The 17513-nt window shown below is 45.7% G+C and overlaps 2 protein-coding genes across 2 annotated transcripts; both read left to right on the top strand.

The window, feature by feature from the left end:
- Positions 1–268: 268 nt before the first annotated feature.
- PtA15_2A219 (uncharacterized protein) lies at positions 269–976 on the top strand (the record flags this gene model as incomplete). Its single annotated transcript, XM_053166217.1, has 1 exon — positions 269–976. The coding sequence occupies one exon, from the start codon at positions 269–271 to the stop codon at positions 974–976; it is 708 nt and encodes a 235-aa protein (XP_053017461.1).
- An 810-nt stretch (positions 977–1786) lies between these two features.
- Positions 1787–2880, top strand: PtA15_2A218 (uncharacterized protein; the record flags this gene model as incomplete). The annotated part of the gene is made up of 4 exons (XM_053166216.1): positions 1787–2144; positions 2207–2289; positions 2526–2679; positions 2867–2880. The coding sequence occupies 4 exons, from the start codon at positions 1787–1789 to the stop codon at positions 2878–2880; spliced, it is 609 nt and encodes a 202-aa protein (XP_053017460.1).
- Positions 2881–17513: the final 14633 nt, after the last annotated feature.

The raw sequence follows: 17513 nt of genomic DNA, 5'->3' as shown, positions 1-17513 counted from the left end.
CTTGCAAAGTCTTTTTTTTCAGGAAGAATTGAGTGGTGTATGTAGAAATTTATGAAAGTTATCAGGCAAAAGAAAAAAAAAATTCCTGTGGCTTGAAGCTAACACAGGCAGAAGGAGAGAGATTATAGAATAGTATCAAGGAGACATGGAAAACAGACAAAGATATCAAGAGGAATAATAAAAAAAAAAAAAATTGATCAATATAAATTGATCAATATACGCTATATTGATCAATATACGACATCGCAAATTCATCCATAACCCCGCCATGATCGTCACCCCGGTCATTCTGGTCTGGACGGCCTCGGGAAGGCAGGCCGCCGTCCAGCAGGTCGCCCTGCGCGGTCAGGAGAAGGCCCGCGTCGTCCGGCTGCCCCCCAGTGGCCACCCCCACGGACCCTCCCCGCTCTTGCTCTGCAACGGCACCACCTCCAGCACCATCCGCTCCCTGACCGCCAACGTCCGCGAGACCTTCGGCTTCTTGCCTACCACGCCCGGCATCGGCCGGGCCCGGGCCACACTGGCCCGCCCCCACTCTGGTCAGCAGCCCTCCCCTTCCCTGTCCATCCACCAGGCCTTTGACTTTGAACACCCGTCGGCGGCCGGACTGAGAGGCAGCACTCTTGACCCGTTTTCAGATCTCTCGGCCCTGGCTGCGATGGACAAAATGGGGCAGGAGGAGGAGCAGCACAACAAAGGCCGCGAAGACATTGGCAGTCTCCCCAGCAACAACAAGAACGAGCATGTGGGCAGGAAGAGCAGCACCAACCTGCGCAGGGCCCGCTCGACGGCCGCCTACTTGATTGCTAGCTCCAGATTTGGCCGCAGCAGCATCTGCGACAGCTTCATCAAAGACGAGGAGGTCGAGTTTCCCACCGTCCTCGGCCGCTCCGCCGCCACCCTCGCCCAACGCATCCTCCACAACAGCACGACCAGATGCAGGGCGCGGGCAGCGAGACTGCACATCATTATGTGAATCTCAAGGCTCTCGGACGCAACAGGGCTATCTCGCTCTCCTCGATCATCACTGAGGAGGCCCGACGGATGTCTTGCAACGGCTCGCCCCCGCCGATTGTTGGAATACAGGCCCAGGCCCGCAGCAACCAGCCAGGAAGCTAGCGCGGCTCAACCCAGAAATAGACCCAGCCGGAGATAAAGGTAAGCCCTTTTCCCGAGCCCAGACCCACAGCCCTAACAGGCCAGACAGCTGATGTGTATCGCCACGTCGAACACAAACAGTCCCAGCCGAAGTTAGAAACTTACCGGCCCAGAACAAACAAGCCCAAGCAAACCACAGAACCTTGTACATTCCGGAGGATAGAGATCAACGGATTCAAACAGATAGCTGACTGAATCTCGTTCATACCTAGAACCCTCGCAGAACGACTCGGCACAAAGACCAGGCAAGAGCTACTCAGCAGAATCACGGAAGACACCGATCACCGTAAGTTCCAGAGTAGCTCCCCAGACCAGACATAAACCAGAAACCAAGCTAAGTTGTTACGACGCTCGTGAAAACAGACAGATCCACAGCGGAACCTTTTCGCCAGGACAAAGCGAGATTATTCCAATAATCCGCCGTCTCAACAAACTCATAATCAACCACCGACAGCAGCGCACGCTCAAACCATTCCTCTCCTCCCTGTCATCTCCTACCCCAGACCAGCCATCAGGATCTCGTGTCCTGCCTTTAGGTACATAGAAACACAATCTACTTGTAATTACAAATAAAGTAAATTGTACCTAACTGGAAATAAAACCTTTAGTTACTCCAATTCTTTCACCGATGCCCTCGCTCCCCGCCTGCGCCGGCTTTGTTCCTTCCACGCCTTCCGCAGGCGGAAGTCCCTCGGGCAGTCTGCCGGAGCCGTTCAAGCCGTTTGCGGGCCAAAAGCCGCAGCGGCCGAGTGGGCAATCGGGGGCGACAGCGCAAGGCTTGGAGGGCTTGCCGGCGGCCAGTCTGGTCCGTCTCTTGTCCACCTCCTTGGTCTGCTCCGGCTGCGGCTCCGTGCTCGAGGGCATCCCCTTCAACATCGGCTTCTGCTCCGACGCCGACGACCATCCCTCCTCCCCTTCGTCCCACCACACCCTGCCCCATTGGCCCCTCTCCATCGACCACGACGACGGCGCACCCAGCGATATCAGTGCCTCCATCCCCCTCGACCACGAGGACGACGACGAGGACTCCGAGGATCACAATGACCAGCTCGCGCGCAGGCCCGCCGCTCCACGCTTCCTCGCGCCCGTCACGCCAACCTCTTGTCACTTCTCCGCGCGGCAGAAAGGCCCGTCCGCGCCTCTCCCCGTCCCCTCTCCTTCCTCTTCTCTCCGAGCAACTCCCGCCCCTGTCCCCACGACCCCCACAACAACGATCCCATCCACAACATTGACCCCACCCACAACAACGACCCCACCCACAACGACAACAACGACGTCAAGGACAGCGCCGTCGGCGCCGACGAGCGCCATTTTTCTTGACCCTGACACCCGCGCTGCCCCAGCTGATCGTCCTGACTAAACAACAGGGCATCCTGTGCCCGGTGGCCACGCTTAGGCGTCGGTTTTCCGGGACCGGCTCTTCCAGGACCCCCCTTTTTGGATACCTCAAAGGTGGCAAACGGTTCCATTTGACGAGGAAAGAAGTTTTATCTTGGGTACAGACGGCCCTTGCCCAAAAGGGTCACGCATACTCGGACATAGTTTTTGTGTAGGCGGTGCCTCATTAATACTTGCATTGGGCATGAGCGACGAGGACGTCTGCACCCTAGGCAGGCGGACCTCCCGCTGCTACCGGCTCTACATCGGGCTGTATGGACAAGGCAATGTGGCCAGAACAAAGGCAATATTGAGGAACGTTGCACGGGAGGGGGTGAAGATTGAGTAGTTTTTTTTTGATTTACACTTGTCTTCTACGGCGTGTGGGGGTTTGTGCGCGGCTCAGGCTCCTACGAAACCTTGAGGTCATGGGTTTGCGCCCGAACCCCACACCTTCTTTGCTTTGTGGTCGAAATACACTCATTTCTCCCCCCTGGTCGAGGCAAGAAAGGGAAAAAACCCTTTCTGCCTCTCCCCCAAATCCATAAAGCTCTTATCACCAAAAGAAAGCGTCAGGCAAGGAACTCACGCCAGCAGTTTGGCCCCCTGTGTTGCACAGATCACCATTACATGCGTCGATTTGGCGCATATAGAAGTCGTCGAAAGGCATCCATGATTGTTTCTTGTGTTGTCAATGAATATTAATCATTTTGCGTGAGAAGGCATGTCAAGGTGTGGTGAGTGGGCCTTTTAACATAGTGACAAACAATTTCAACTCCTATTTCCATATTTTACAATAACTAATTGGGAAAAATATCAACTTGGGAAACAATCAATCATTTATGAGATTCATGGCGTGCAAAATGTGACAGGAAAAGTTGGTTTAGGGATGGAAATTCTGCAAAAGTGTAAAAACTTGTATGTTTTGTGGTTGGGCAATTCTTAAACTGCTGTGTCTTGCACAGATGAGGGTGGTGTGTGACGTCGTGGAAGTCCCTCAAATCAAACAGCAAACACAATGTGACATCGTGGTTGCTGTAGCAAACCTGAAACAAATGCAAGGACTGTGCCCACAATGTTTACAGTAACTGTGGAGAGCATACCTAATATTGCATGCAATGTTTAATGTGGTGCCGCTGTTGAGAGATGCTCCTGCTGTAAAGAGGAAAGTTGTGCAACAATGAGGGGGCTGATGGAAAAGAGATTTCACACTTCAACTTACACTACGATAAAAATCTAAAAACTTCCAGAAGTTCAAAGGAAGCTTGAAGTTGAGATGATAATCAAGCCTTTCTCAAATTTTATTCCTTCAAATAATTTCCCCACCCCCATCATATACAGCCATTTCTCAACTTTCACTACATCCACCATGTCTTCTCCTCACCTCAAGCCTAGCCTAACTGCTAGGCCTAGCTCACCTCTTCTTCTTTTATCACTACATCATCTTCTTCCATTTCTCCTTCCTCTCCCTCTTTCTCTTTCTCTTTTCCCTTCCCCTTATCTGAAAATATAAATCAAAAGACATAAAAAGAAAATTAAAGCATAGCATTAGTAAAAATCCTAAATAAAGAATAAAAAAAATAGAACTTACCATCAGCCCTTATCCTCTCCATTTCTGCTTCTACTCTCCAACCATCTTCCTCTTCTTCCACCTGGTCCCTCATCCTTAATAATTCCAGGGCATTCCTCTCCTCAGTTTCCTCCATCATGGCATCTATTATGGAATGAGTATCCATCTAAAAATCAAAATAGAAACAGGGATAGAAATATTAGTATTATAAGCAACTCTCTCTTTTAAATTTTCATCATATACATACAGAATCCAGTCAACATACATGTGCAAAAGCGTCGTGGAACCGGCTATACAACTTAAGGTGTGCGTTTTGTGCGGCAACCGGGTCGTCCAGGTCCTCACGAGCAAAGGCAAGGAGTCCTTGTTGGATATAGTGACGCAAGGCATCAATCTCTTTGGGCTTAAAGCTATCCCTCGTGAAAGCGTTGTACGTGGGGACGTTGTTGACAAACAAGTGCGCTCTTCGGATAGAAAACGGGAATTCGTGCGCAGGTCTAATAGCGGCCTCCTCGTCGAGCTGCGAAGAGGATATGGACGTATTGGACAAATAATCTATTGAGTTGTCAAGGTTATCTTTCGGCGATGAGGGCGTGAAAGTGGCGCTGGAGGAAAACATTACGGATATCGAATGCGATAACGGAACTTTTCCGTTGGCCGATGACCTGGACCTTATAAGGCACTCTTTCTTCTTCATTTTATGACTTCACTATGGACGCCTCCACCTTTCAGAATCGTTTGGCGCGGTGTTTCTTTCATTTCCTTAATATTGACTCTGGTGTTCGACCCAGTTTAATCTACCCTTTTTGATCTCTCCTGGCGCGTAAATACCGCAATCATTTCATTTAAAACTCTTTTCAGGCGATTTGCCAGCCTCAGGAGTCACGTTGGACAGTCCCTCGGAGGTACCTTCAGGTTTAATTCATTGTGTTTTCCTTTAAATTCGACTCCTTTGCGGCAGAAACCGTGGAAAATCACAATGAAACTTTGAATCATTCCAAAAATGGTTCGGCCGGCTTCAAAATTATTCTTACACTTTTTAGGCTTCATCTTTCTGATCTTGGCTTCCATTTGAACTCGGTTTTAACCGATTCTGAGCGGTTTTGGATTTATAAGTGCTCAAAGCTTTGTTAGGATTTACGCGGCCTCATTTATGGTTTTCATTCATTGTTCACGGCTGCCCATCGGCCGAATTAATCCCTCATATTGATCGGTTTTCATTTCATCTCCTCCTTCTTGCCTTTCTAATGAACTCAAGATCAGAACTTTTCATTGACGGACCTCCAAGTTATACCCAAAAACATCTTGTCTTCTATTTACGCGGTGTTACTACTACGCGCGCCCGCGGATTTCGCTTGTATCTTTAATCGGCCGTACACAATCGAAGCTCAACCCTCGAAAACGAGTAATATATACCATTCTAATCTATGAAATCGGCTCTTTCGAATGAGTTCGGTTTCAAGAAAATCCGTCGAGCCGCTCCGAAGTTACAGGCCGACCAATTCCTTTCTTTTTTTTTCCGACGTTCCGCAAGCTTGGAGCCCCCGCTTGGACAACAGGACCCCTCTTTCAACCGCACACGCGCATGGACACAGGTTCCATTCCCCATCTGGACAAAAATGAAGGCTTTTTCGTCGAAATGGTGAATTCAAAAGTGACCAGTGCTGAACATGAACCAGGAGGCATTGGATTCATATCCCCTATGATCATCAATTTGGAATTACTTCGAGGTTATGGATCCATCCATCCATTCTTCATTCATTCCATCATCATCCCTCATCATTCTTTCTGGGAATCATCATTCATTCATTCCAAAACATCAATCATTCCTGGATCTTCATCTTCACCCTGTATTCAAGGAATTCTTGAACCAACAAACCAACCATTCATTCGTTCTCCATTACAATCAATTTCTCCCAACACATTGCAGCTCAGAAACCACCCAACTTGAGCAAGAATATTCTTTGGACAGCTTATCAGCCTCCTTGGATTTCAAATTCTCTTCACAGAACTTTACATTATATATTCAGACACTTCAGAAATTTAGTCATTCAACTCCAAATCATTCACAACCTTCAGAAACTACAATTATCAACCCCATCAATCATCATCATCATTGCATTGCTCTTCCTTAGCCTCAGTTAGGCGGTAAAATTATTGTATTCATCAGAGTGGAATTTAGTCTAATATGTGTCTGTCTCATGAAGGATATTGCCTTCAGCAGAGTTAGATCTTTTTAAACATTCACCCCTCATTGATAATTGGACCTTCTTTTGGATACTGGACTCTTTGGATTAGATACTGGACTATGGATACTCTGGATACATAGGACTATTGGACTTGGATTGGACTTGGATACCTTGGACTGAGATATACTGGACTTGGATTATACTTGGATTCTATTGGCTTTGGACACTGGGCTCTGGATTTGGACTGCTACTCAGGACTTTGGATTTCACCTTTTGGAGGAAGAACATTGGACTTTGGACTTTGGATTCTTGGACTCAACATTCTTCAACTCTTTCTGGATCACCTTTCTCTTTGGTGCATTGCCTGGGACAGACAATAAGTTGGGGGAGGATGTGGTGCTCCATTCCAAACCATAAGTAGTATTTTATTGCTTTCTTTTACATATATACATCATTACATTGCCTATTACCCCATCACCCCTTCACAAATACCTCATTATTATTTCATATTCAGATTCTACGCCAAATTTCACCTATAGTCACTCATACATAGTACCCCCTTATCTTCAATGGTTCAGTAGTTATAGAGGATATAAGACTTACAGAAAACCTACAGTCTTCATTAGTTAAATTACTCACTTCATTAGTAACCTACTTGGATCATTTCATTACATTCCTTTTACATATATATTCTCACATACTAAACTCTTTACATACATTGCTCATCATGTACTAGGCCTATTGTACACATTACATCATTGGATCTGTGCTTACCTCTTTCAGTAGTGCTCATCATTACAAGTAGTTACTATGTTCACATCACTTTCTCCATTTTTACAAGCTTTTATTCCCATAGCCAGAACCTTTCCCCATTTGTACAACCTTCATTCCCATAGTCAGAACTTCTCATTGTCTGTGCTCATCCTTCCTTCATATAATAAGATCTGTCCTTCCCTCCCTCACTTGTACCTTATGCAAAGAACTATATGCAGATTATTAGATACAGAAATTATAGTGCCCAATCTCATCAAACCATTGCCAGTGAATCATTGCCATTGCTTTCCCCCCTTCAACCATTGCCCCAACCCTCTCATCATCAGTAGTCAGCTCATGGTACTAGCTCCTAAGATCAAGTAGAAATCAGCCACACCTTTTCTTCTTTTTCTTAGTGTTACTCTCATCCCCTCAGCATTAGTCAGGAAGGCAGCCTCATCAGCACCCTTGCATAGCTTACATTAGTACTAGTGTTGCTATCCATTTCCCTTCCAAGCTCTATTCTCCCCATTGAGTAGTTCCACAACATCAGGAATGATTTCAAAAGGATTGAAGAAGAAGCTCGATTGGTCTAGACTTTCATTGGCCAAGGATGGAAAGACATTCTCATCAAAAGTCACATTTCGGCTAGTGCAGAATGTTTTAGATTTGATTCGAATAAATCGATACAAGGAGAAGTCATTAACGTAGCCGAGGAAAATGGCTTTTTCTGATCTAGGCGCTAATTTGTTGACTCGCATCGCCTCAGGAATAAGTAAACGGACTTACTTCGCGCACTGCAAAAAACACTTCGCGCACTGCACAGTGCGCGGATTCCCAAACACTTCGCGCACTGCGGGTAAACTACACAACTTTTTGAAGATTTTTCTTGACAAATCAATAAACAGGCTTCTCATTGGCCTCTCTGAATTTTTTGGAAGTTTTTCAAAGCATTCTTCTATGTTTAAAAAAATCATTAAAAACCAGAAGAAATGTAGGATTTGGGCACCTAAAAAACAAGGTTCCTATAGCCCAAAAATTTCAAATAATTTTTTGAGTAATGAGAAATGTAAGAAAAGCTACTTCAAAACTTTTCAGCCACTTTTTGCAAGCATACAGGTCTGAAAAATGAGGATAATTTAGATGCAATTGCAGTGCGCGAAGTGTTTTTTGCAGTGCGCGAAGTAAGTCCGTAAGTAAATAGGCCATACAACCAAATGATTGAAGTTTAGAGAGATCCAGTTTCTTCTTGAAGAAGCTCTCGTATGGCACTTGAAATTTACGAGTGCTGGAAGGCAAGAGATTGCATAAATCAGTCGCCGTAACAACTGCTTCAGCCCAGTATCTTGGGGACAAGTTGGCTTGAGCGAAGAGACATCTTGCTTTGTCAAGAATGGCACGATTTGACCGCTCAGCCATGCCATTATTTTCAGGCGTGTAAGCAGGTGCAAATTGCTGAGTGATGCCACGATTCCGACAAAAGTCTTCAAAGATGCTCCTAAATTCTCCACCATTATCAGATATAGCTCCTTTCACGGTCAGACCTGTCTGATTTTCAGCCCAAAGGACAAACTCTTCAAACTTGCTCAAGGTCTCTGACTTGTGTTTCAAGAGTTTGACACACTTAAGACCCGACTGTTGATTGACGATTGTCAGGAAGTACTGAGCTCCACCGACTGAGCGGGTTTGAAAAGGGACCACCAGATCCAAGTGAATGGCTTCTAGAATCTCATGAGTGGGCGCAAATTTACCGTTAAAAGGCTTTTTAACCCCTTTGCACATCTTACACATCTCACAATTGACCTCTTCACAGGTGGGCAAAATACGCTTGAGGTAAGGAAAGCTAGCGTGACCGAGTCTCGCATGCCAATCATCAGATTTAGGCGCAGAGTGGTACAAGGAAATAGAAGATTTAATTTCAAAACCGTTTGAAAGCTCTAAAATATTGTTGTTAATTTTGCTGGATAAACTAAATTTTTCATCAAATAAGACTTTAAAGTTGTTGGAGTCTTTTGATAAGGAAGTAATCTTACTAAATAAGCGGTTCATAGAAATTAATGGTTGATGAAGGCTAGGGGCTATAAGACATTGTTGAAGTTGTTTTGCATGGACTGGATTCTTTCCGGGTCCAAAAAGATGGGTGAAGTGGTTAATGGTGCATCCAGCCCTGCCTTGGCATTATGACAGTGTTGAAAGTTGCCATCAAGGCATACAATCAGTGAGTCTTTGACAGATGATCTTGCGCGGTATTCGTCGTCCAAAGATTTTTTTCCAAAGCAACCTGGACAGCACGATCTAGCTAGCTTCTGTGTTGTACTGAGCTGAAGGGCACTGTCGACGGTCTCACTGTTTTTGAGTAGCATGAGTCGGAATATATCTACCGCGGCAGAAAAGCACTTGCGTAGCTTGCGGCGCTGAGGAGTTTTGTATTTCAACAATGATGTTTCAATTTTGGATAAATCAAGGCAATAACCTACTTCAGTGCCCTTAGCATTAAGTCTTTTAGGAGACCTTTCTTCTAGCCAACGCGACAGCATCTCGGTGAAGGGAAGGGTGGCCACGTTACACCACTGCCAGGCTAAATTGTGAAAGTGGAGCAGTCGTACTGAAAAGGCGGTCGTAGGCCGGACGGGCAAGCTTGCAATGTAACCGGTGGCAAGCAATCGAACGACATGTGGCACACATTTACAAAACTGCTTCTGTATGCTTTTCTGCCCTAAGAGCACCAATTCATTTATCAGAATCATTATTGGAATTGCCAGTTTAGGTTGGGGTTGCATACACATCAGGTCAAATACAGTGCCCCGCACCTCTTCTCAACTACCCCCACAGGGGTGTTCCAAATTTTGGGGGGGAAAAATCCAAAAAAAATTTGGGGGTGGGGGCTTTTCTCCAATGATTTCTGATGTTTCTAGGGAAAAATGATGCTGTAGAACAGCTGTCAGAACTTTTAGCCTGAGAAATAAGTGTTATACATACATTGCAATACATATTTGAATATATTACATAAGTGTACAGATTATGGTTGTTGTGAGGTCTCCTGGCATCCTGGCTTGGGCAAATCAAGAGACCTTCAAAAAAACAACTCACAATGGCGCCTGCTAGCAAAGCTTTTGAAGCACAAAGAGCCCGCCGCAAATGTGAATCAATGCTGAGGAAGAAGGTTGGCCGCACAATCAAAAAGCAAAAATTGAATTCCAATCAAAGCTGTCCTATTGAGATTTCCGATAAGGGTGAACGGGCTGATGAACAATTTTTTTGCAATCCCAACAAAGATCAATTCCCACCGGCAAGAACTCAGCCAATTGCACTCGCCAAATGCCATGATCATATGGTTTACAGTGTTTTATATACATAATAAGTACGTTAAGTACATAAAACATCCAAGTTTATTAAAGACACAGTTTTTCCAAAATTAAAAAAAAAAAAACAAGATCAAGGGTTCCCCCTTACAATTATACAAAATGAGAAAAAAAAACATCATGGGTTTCCCCATCAACAAAAGTTCAAAAAAAAAAAACAGGTGGGGTTTTCCCACTACAAAAACCAGGATACAAAAAAAGGGGAATTTTACATAAGAAAAATCTAAATCTCTAGCAGCCTTCCAACATCGGCAAAGCCGTGCCCCCAGGCTCACCACCCAGCCCGCATCAAGCGCACGAGTCAAAAGTGATGGACATGAAGGCCCCCGGCCCGCAGCTAAGGCTGCAGACCCGTGGGGGGCCCACTCTTCAGCCCCTCAGACTGTGCACGTGCAACAGTGGAGGAGCGCAAGGATGTACCGCCAGCTGGAATTACAGCAAAAACAGAAACACCTGGAGGGACAAACAGAGTGGCCAGATGGCCTCTTTATATATCCGTCCAAGATCTGGCCACCACCTGCCATTACCAACAGCTGTCCTGCCTCAAATTCAGTCCACCCAGCCATTGTCTGACACCAAGCCACTCAACTGTTGTTGGAAGCTGGTTCTGACACTCCACAAATTTCAACTGTTTCTCACGACCAGCTCCCGGCCGCCAATCGTTGGTATGGCAATAAGTTTGCCTCCGCCACACCCTTGGTCTTGTCAGCCTGTATGTAACTAACCGTGTCTGAGAGGGTTGTTACTATCAAGATGATGGTGTAAGATGCCAAGGATGGGCCAATGGGTTCGTGGTAAGACCTGTAAAAGGTTTCACTCTATCAGTAATCTTGACTGAGAGGCTTGCTCAATTAAGGCGCATCCAGATCAACACAGGGTGTTAATAGGCATCCAAGGAATAACTCAACTTGGGTTCGTGGTTTTTACCTACAAAAAGGTAAGGGTAATCAAAAGTTGAGAGTATTCCTGAATTGAAAGATGGGTGAGAATGAAGGCACTGTTTAACTATGTATGTGTTAAACCTTGCTATAATAATATTCTGAGGGATAAACAGTCCTGAGGGGCGTGTTTATATAGAAGGGAATGAGCAGGAGGGAACATGAGGCGCTTGGAGGCGCTTCAGGACCAGGGGGGAACTGGAAGCGCTCAAGGGAAGCAGATCCTCATGAGGATCAACATTGGAAATGATCAGGGCAGTTTAATGATCAGTACTGATCCTGGATCAGTAGCTGTGTACACTAGCTGATCATAACCAATCATTGATTCCATTCAGTGCTGTTTGAATTGGATTACATCATGTATTCTTTATGTATTTATATCATAACCAATATGTTATGTAAATAGGTACTGAGGCGTAACAGGGGATAAATGAGTGATACCTGTCTTCGTGTATTTCACGTGTACAGTAATATTACAATGTATTGTAATCTTACTGTTGCACGTAACTTAACTCTCTTAACAGCAGTTCATTATGGTAACTGTATTTAACTATGGTTATCTGTAATGTAATGTATAAAAGGAGTACATTCTTAAGCTTGTATCTAATGATATACATATGTAATAAAGGCGTAAAAAGGAATGTACTATATGTAATGTGAACAATTGCAGGTACTTGGTACGTGTAAGGTACTGTGACATGTACTCTGTGGCTGACAGGTCTCCAGCCAGCCCTTCAAGCATCTGTTCAGGCCTCACCACGTCTGTCTTTGCTGCTGCATTTACTGGGAATACTACACAGCTGGCCCAGCCTCCCTCGTTACAGCCGATCCGGGGGCAGAGAAATATACGAGCGGTCTTCTGTAGCAGGACGGAGCGAGGCCTTGTGCAGGACGACACTGTTGATGTCCGTCTACCCCTTCCGCCCGCCGTTCCACCGCTCCCGGATCCCCGCGCCGCTGTGAGACCCCAGCCTGGAGAGCCAGCGGGTGCAGAGCAAGGGCTCCATCCTGCTCGCCGACCTTGTCTGGTCCCATCCCCGCACTGGCGCCACAGCCCATCTCCGCCGCCAGTTCTGCTGCTGGAACACATGGTCGCGACCGCGCTGTCGACGCTCAGCTTGGCCTAACTGAGTAACGGACTGCTCAGTCCTACGGAGTCTGATCTAGCGGCGATGCCCAGACGGCCTCCGAAGACACTATCCCTCTCCCGGCGCCCGTCCGACCGTGTCTTGCTCACCCCCGCTCCCGACCACCCTCCTGCTCATCCATAGCCACACTTAGCTGAGCCGGAGGAGCCCAACCCTGCCGACCCGCTCAAATGACTCATCCACGCCCAATGTCTCGCCTGCCACTCTCGGATTGTCCCCCGCAGACTCAACTCCCCGCTCTCCAGAAGCCGCGAGAGCCCGGCTGGCCGTCGCCGGCGTCGGCGATCAGGCCCGCTACGCCTTCTGGTGCCGCAGCTCCGGTAGCCTCGCCAAGGAGAGGTTGGTCATGTGTAAGCTCGTCGAGGTCAAGCGCCCCGCGGCGGCCTCCCCTTCAAAGCCTTCCCCGCCGGCCGGAGAGCTCATGGTTCTGGTGAGGACGTGCAGCGGGTGGATGGACCTCAACAGCTATTTGCGTGATTTTCTCAACGCTTCCTGACCCTCTCTCCCGCCCATTCGCGTGTTCCTTTTCTGCTGCACCTCCCCCTCTCTTTTGCTTTCTGTGTCTTCTCCTGCTCCATCTTTTTTTTCTCTTCTTTGTAAGTTCAGCAAGTAAGATACATTCATACAAGGACTAACTTTGTTTCTGTGCATTTCATATCTCCTGAAGCCTGAGATTTAGCCCCAACTGTTCCCTCGAGTGGCTAGAATCTATTTCCAATCGCTCTGCCCTAAAGCTTATCTAAGTTAAGGCAAACAAATATCACACACTGACATTCCCACAGCTGATTCAAAACTTGATGATTTAGCCGCCAATTCATTAGACTGACTATTGAAGCTTGATCTTTCGCTGCGCTTGTTGTGTGAAAATGTCAGTCACCAGTATTTTCAGTCAGCACCTGTGCAAAATCAACCAGCAGCTCAGCTGTGGCAGCAATCCAATCATGTAAAAATCTCTGGTCAAGTGTCAAGTGTTACATCAACAGTAGCAGGAACAGAAACATCAGCAAGAGCAACACTCCATAAATGCTATCCAAATGCAGCAATACAATGCTGAATTTCAGGTTAATGGAGCCTCTTACAGTAATCATTAAGATTCAGCATGAATATCAATTGACTTGACATACTGCATAGCATGTACCACTTTCTAAAACACCCAATCAAGTCAAGAATTTGATCACTTTCCACTTCAATTGTGACCATGTTTTCCTGACCACTGTAGCCTAAATTTTTCTTCTCTCTGTTCATCATGTTTTTTCATAAGCATGGTTGAGCTGTCCTATTTCTTGTTGCACTGGATTTTGATCATATTTGCAATAAGTATTTCATGCTTGCTTCAACTGTGCTCATCCAGAAAATTTCTTGAATGAGATGTCAATACATGAAACTTGGCCCAAAAATTTGTTACTGCATTTAGCTCTGATCAACAGTCAGGTCCCCCAACCTTATCATCCACAAGATATTCCTATCATTAACAGATTCTTCACCAAACTCCATTTTGATTATCACATGGGGGACTTGCCTTGTCCTATTGTTAATCTCAGAGATGCAACAACTGTTGTTGTATCTACTATCATACATACACTAACTCTTAGTGCATCTATTTTCAGAGATAAGACAAGATGGTCAACCACAATAAAATATGGATTTAGTTATTCTTAACTTGCTATCTTTTATTTACACTCACTGCAAAAGAATAAAACCAAGAAAGTATTGTTATTTGCAAAAATTGAAGGATAAAAGTATTATTGATGTAGTGCAGTGAAAAAATAACAATATGCTACACTAACAACAAATTTAGCATATCAGTCCACTCATAAACAATTATCTCCACCTGGAACAGAAACTAATCCACCTGAAACTTCTGCAAGATCAACCTCTTCTTCTTTCTGCTCAATCAGCTTGGGGGTGTGTCCATAGGCCTGTTGATCCCAAGCTGGATAACTGAGTCTGTAAATATTTCTAAGTTCTTCCACCAATTGTTTTTCATGCTCCCACAGAAATTAATGGGGCCACTTGCATCAGAAAAGCTCATCAGTTTATTTAAATCTTAATCAAGGGATGATGCACACAAGGCCTATGTACTTGAAGATTTACATAAACATGGGATTGAAGAAATTTGAAGCAATTATGTGGGGATTAAGCTTTAGCAAGTAACAAGTACATGTTTCAAGCTGCAGTCATTCAAAATTCTAATTCTTCTATAGAGTGAATTGCGGCACTTCTTAAATTAGCAATACTATCACAATTTTCTTCAAATGAATATGAACTGCAGTGCAAAGATTCAGGTCCCAATGGATTGATGAAAATGGGAGTCAGAGGGAACAACTGATTTTCTCATGTTTAGTCACCAAAATTTAATCTACCTGAAACAACTGGCAACAAGTGAATTTCATCAGCTAGAGAGGCCTGCAAGAATTGAGAGCCATGGAGTTGGCTTGTAAGTGTGGCATCTTAATCTGCCTAGACTCATTGAATTCAGTCAGACAAGGCACCTGAAGATTTAGACCTGGGATTTACAGGGGCGAAGCCGCCTTGAACTCTAGTGTAACTAATAAGGGATGAGATAGGATAAATTTTAATTCAATTCAACTCAAAAAAAAATGCTTTATGGACAACAACAAGATTGCAAACTGTCAGCTGGCTACTATGGCAGAGCCACTGTGACAAATAAAAATATAAAAATAGTTTTACATATGAAAGAGATATTATTACTCTTACACATGTAAAACTACGCAAAAACATTAAATACATATATAATTAATTAATTACTCAGCTTTATGTAATTAATATGTAAAATATTACACCAGGGGGGAATTGGTGGCACTCTCTGGAGAGTGCCAAGCTATAATTTTGTCATGGTTTATGTCTGAACTGGGTTTGATGTTGACCTGTAAGTAAGACCCAAGTGAGGTTGAACTGATGTGTAACTTGGATCAAGGGCATGATGGGATCATACTTATGGTATGCGCTTAAGTGGTCATGGGGAGAATTCAAGAAATAGATGATGGTGATCCCATGCAGCCATCTGGAATTTTGTATCCTGTAAGTATAATCTTCCCAAGAATTTCTAAAATACAGGCACCAGCTCAACTGCTGACCCGTCTTTGACCAAGAAATAAGGAGAGGTCATGAACTACCTTTGAGACACTCCCTGAAAGAACAAACTCCAAGAAACTCCAGCTTATCCACCGCTTCTGTCAGGGGTTACACTACCTCTATCATTTGGATATTTTTTGAATTCCTGTGACCGCTCAACTTGATATCTGAGGATCTCAACCCAGTTGCAGCACGATACCCTAGGCCGACCAGCCAGAGGTATGAATATCCACAAGAAACCCCACTCAGGTCGGGGTGCTGACCCCCGAGTTGCCCCATGAACACCAACCCAATACCAAGATTCATTAAACCCAAACCATGGACATCTGCCACTTTCTGAGTGGCTGATGTAGTGTTCATCCAATGGATTGTGGCTACTGCCCGCCTGTTCTGAGGGCAAGACAGCACTGGAGCATGATATGTCACCCGGGTTCTGTGCGGTCGCGGGTTGGTTCTAGGCCAAGTAATTTGTAGCAGATTGTAGCAGTCGGGTTAAACAACTGTGCTCAACATAGCCAACAAGGAGTTTTTCAATATCAACCGGTGTTGAGTACCTCCCGTCAGAAGTGCAACCGGACGCTATGATGAGGCTCCGCGGCCCTCTCCTCAAGTTTAGCCCTGCCCCAGCACCAATTACATATATACCATAGTATTCATTTCCATGTACTTCTCTGTTGTTTAGGCTCCTACATGAGGGGAAAGGTTGGGTGATTGACTCTCCTGACAAAGGTGAATTTGACCATACTCCTGACAGCAAAGCCAGTCCCGGAGCCCCCATCTGTATCAGTGTGCGTAGAATTTAAGTCATATTTCACTGTATGTCGCTCAGCTCTTGCTTACATCATGGGATATCAATATCTGCAAGCTTGCTTCAAAGGAACCGTAACATGCAAGGGTTGTGGGCCCACACTTGTGGTATCTGGGTGAGGGCTGGATATTGGGGAAGTGGTCGGATCTTCGCTGGCATCACAAAGCCACACCAAAAACCTGATTGGATTCCACCTCCTCTGATCCTCATCAATCATTGACATAAGCAATCCCGTCGTGCCTCAGCAATGAGTAGGACCTTCTGTCTTGGCCAGTTCATCACCCCGGTATCTGGATCTCTGCCGGCCTCGCATAGTCATGTACCACAAGCCAGCTTTCTTCAACGAGGTCGACACCGACTTCACGTATACTGCGCACCAAAACTATACATAGGAGATTTGAGCCAGATAGCAAGCAAGCAGCTGTGTCATTTACTTGGGCCCGTGTCGACTTGCTCTACTCCCGTCAACTGCAACGAGATACCACCAACCAATATTGGCCTCATCAAGCTGCGCGCTTTCGTGGTCAACAACGGTGTCCAGGCCGAGATGCGTGGTTGTGTCTTCAGCCGGGAAGAACACATCACCCGGGTTCAACGAGCTTTTGCAGCAGCACAGATTCAGCTCATACCAATCTGGAACTACAACCCAGCTGTGTTCTTCGACATTCCACATCTTGTCATCAACCAGCGAGCGGATGATGCGACAGCACAAAGAGCATGGGCCGAAGGAGCTCTTTGACAATGCCGAACCCAGTTGAAGCCGCATCAGCTTGATGCACTCGATTTCATAAGAAAAAACGAGTCCTCCGCATTTGACCCATTATCACTCTGGAATCACCCTGCTAATGCGTGGCTCCGTGACTTCATGCATTGATGTCGCGTGAACCTGGGGGACTGGCAAGAATGCAAATCCCGAGGATTGATTCTTGCTGATGACATGGGTCTCGGCAAGACATTGACAACTCTAGCTTACGTGCTGTTGACAAGCAATTTGGCCGCCGAGTTTCATTGGGCCGACTGGGAAAATCACTCAGCCGCTACGCTGATTGTTTGCCCCCTTGCCACCCTATCAAATTGGGAGAATGAAATCAAAATCCACTTTTCAGATTCGACA

Source organism: Puccinia triticina, chromosome 2A (genome assembly GCF_026914185.1).
Source record: "Puccinia triticina chromosome 2A, complete sequence".
NCBI lineage: Eukaryota > Fungi > Basidiomycota > Pucciniomycetes > Pucciniales > Pucciniaceae > Puccinia > Puccinia triticina.
Note: the sequence above shows the minus strand (reverse complement) of the source record. Positions and strands in the feature narration are given on the sequence as shown.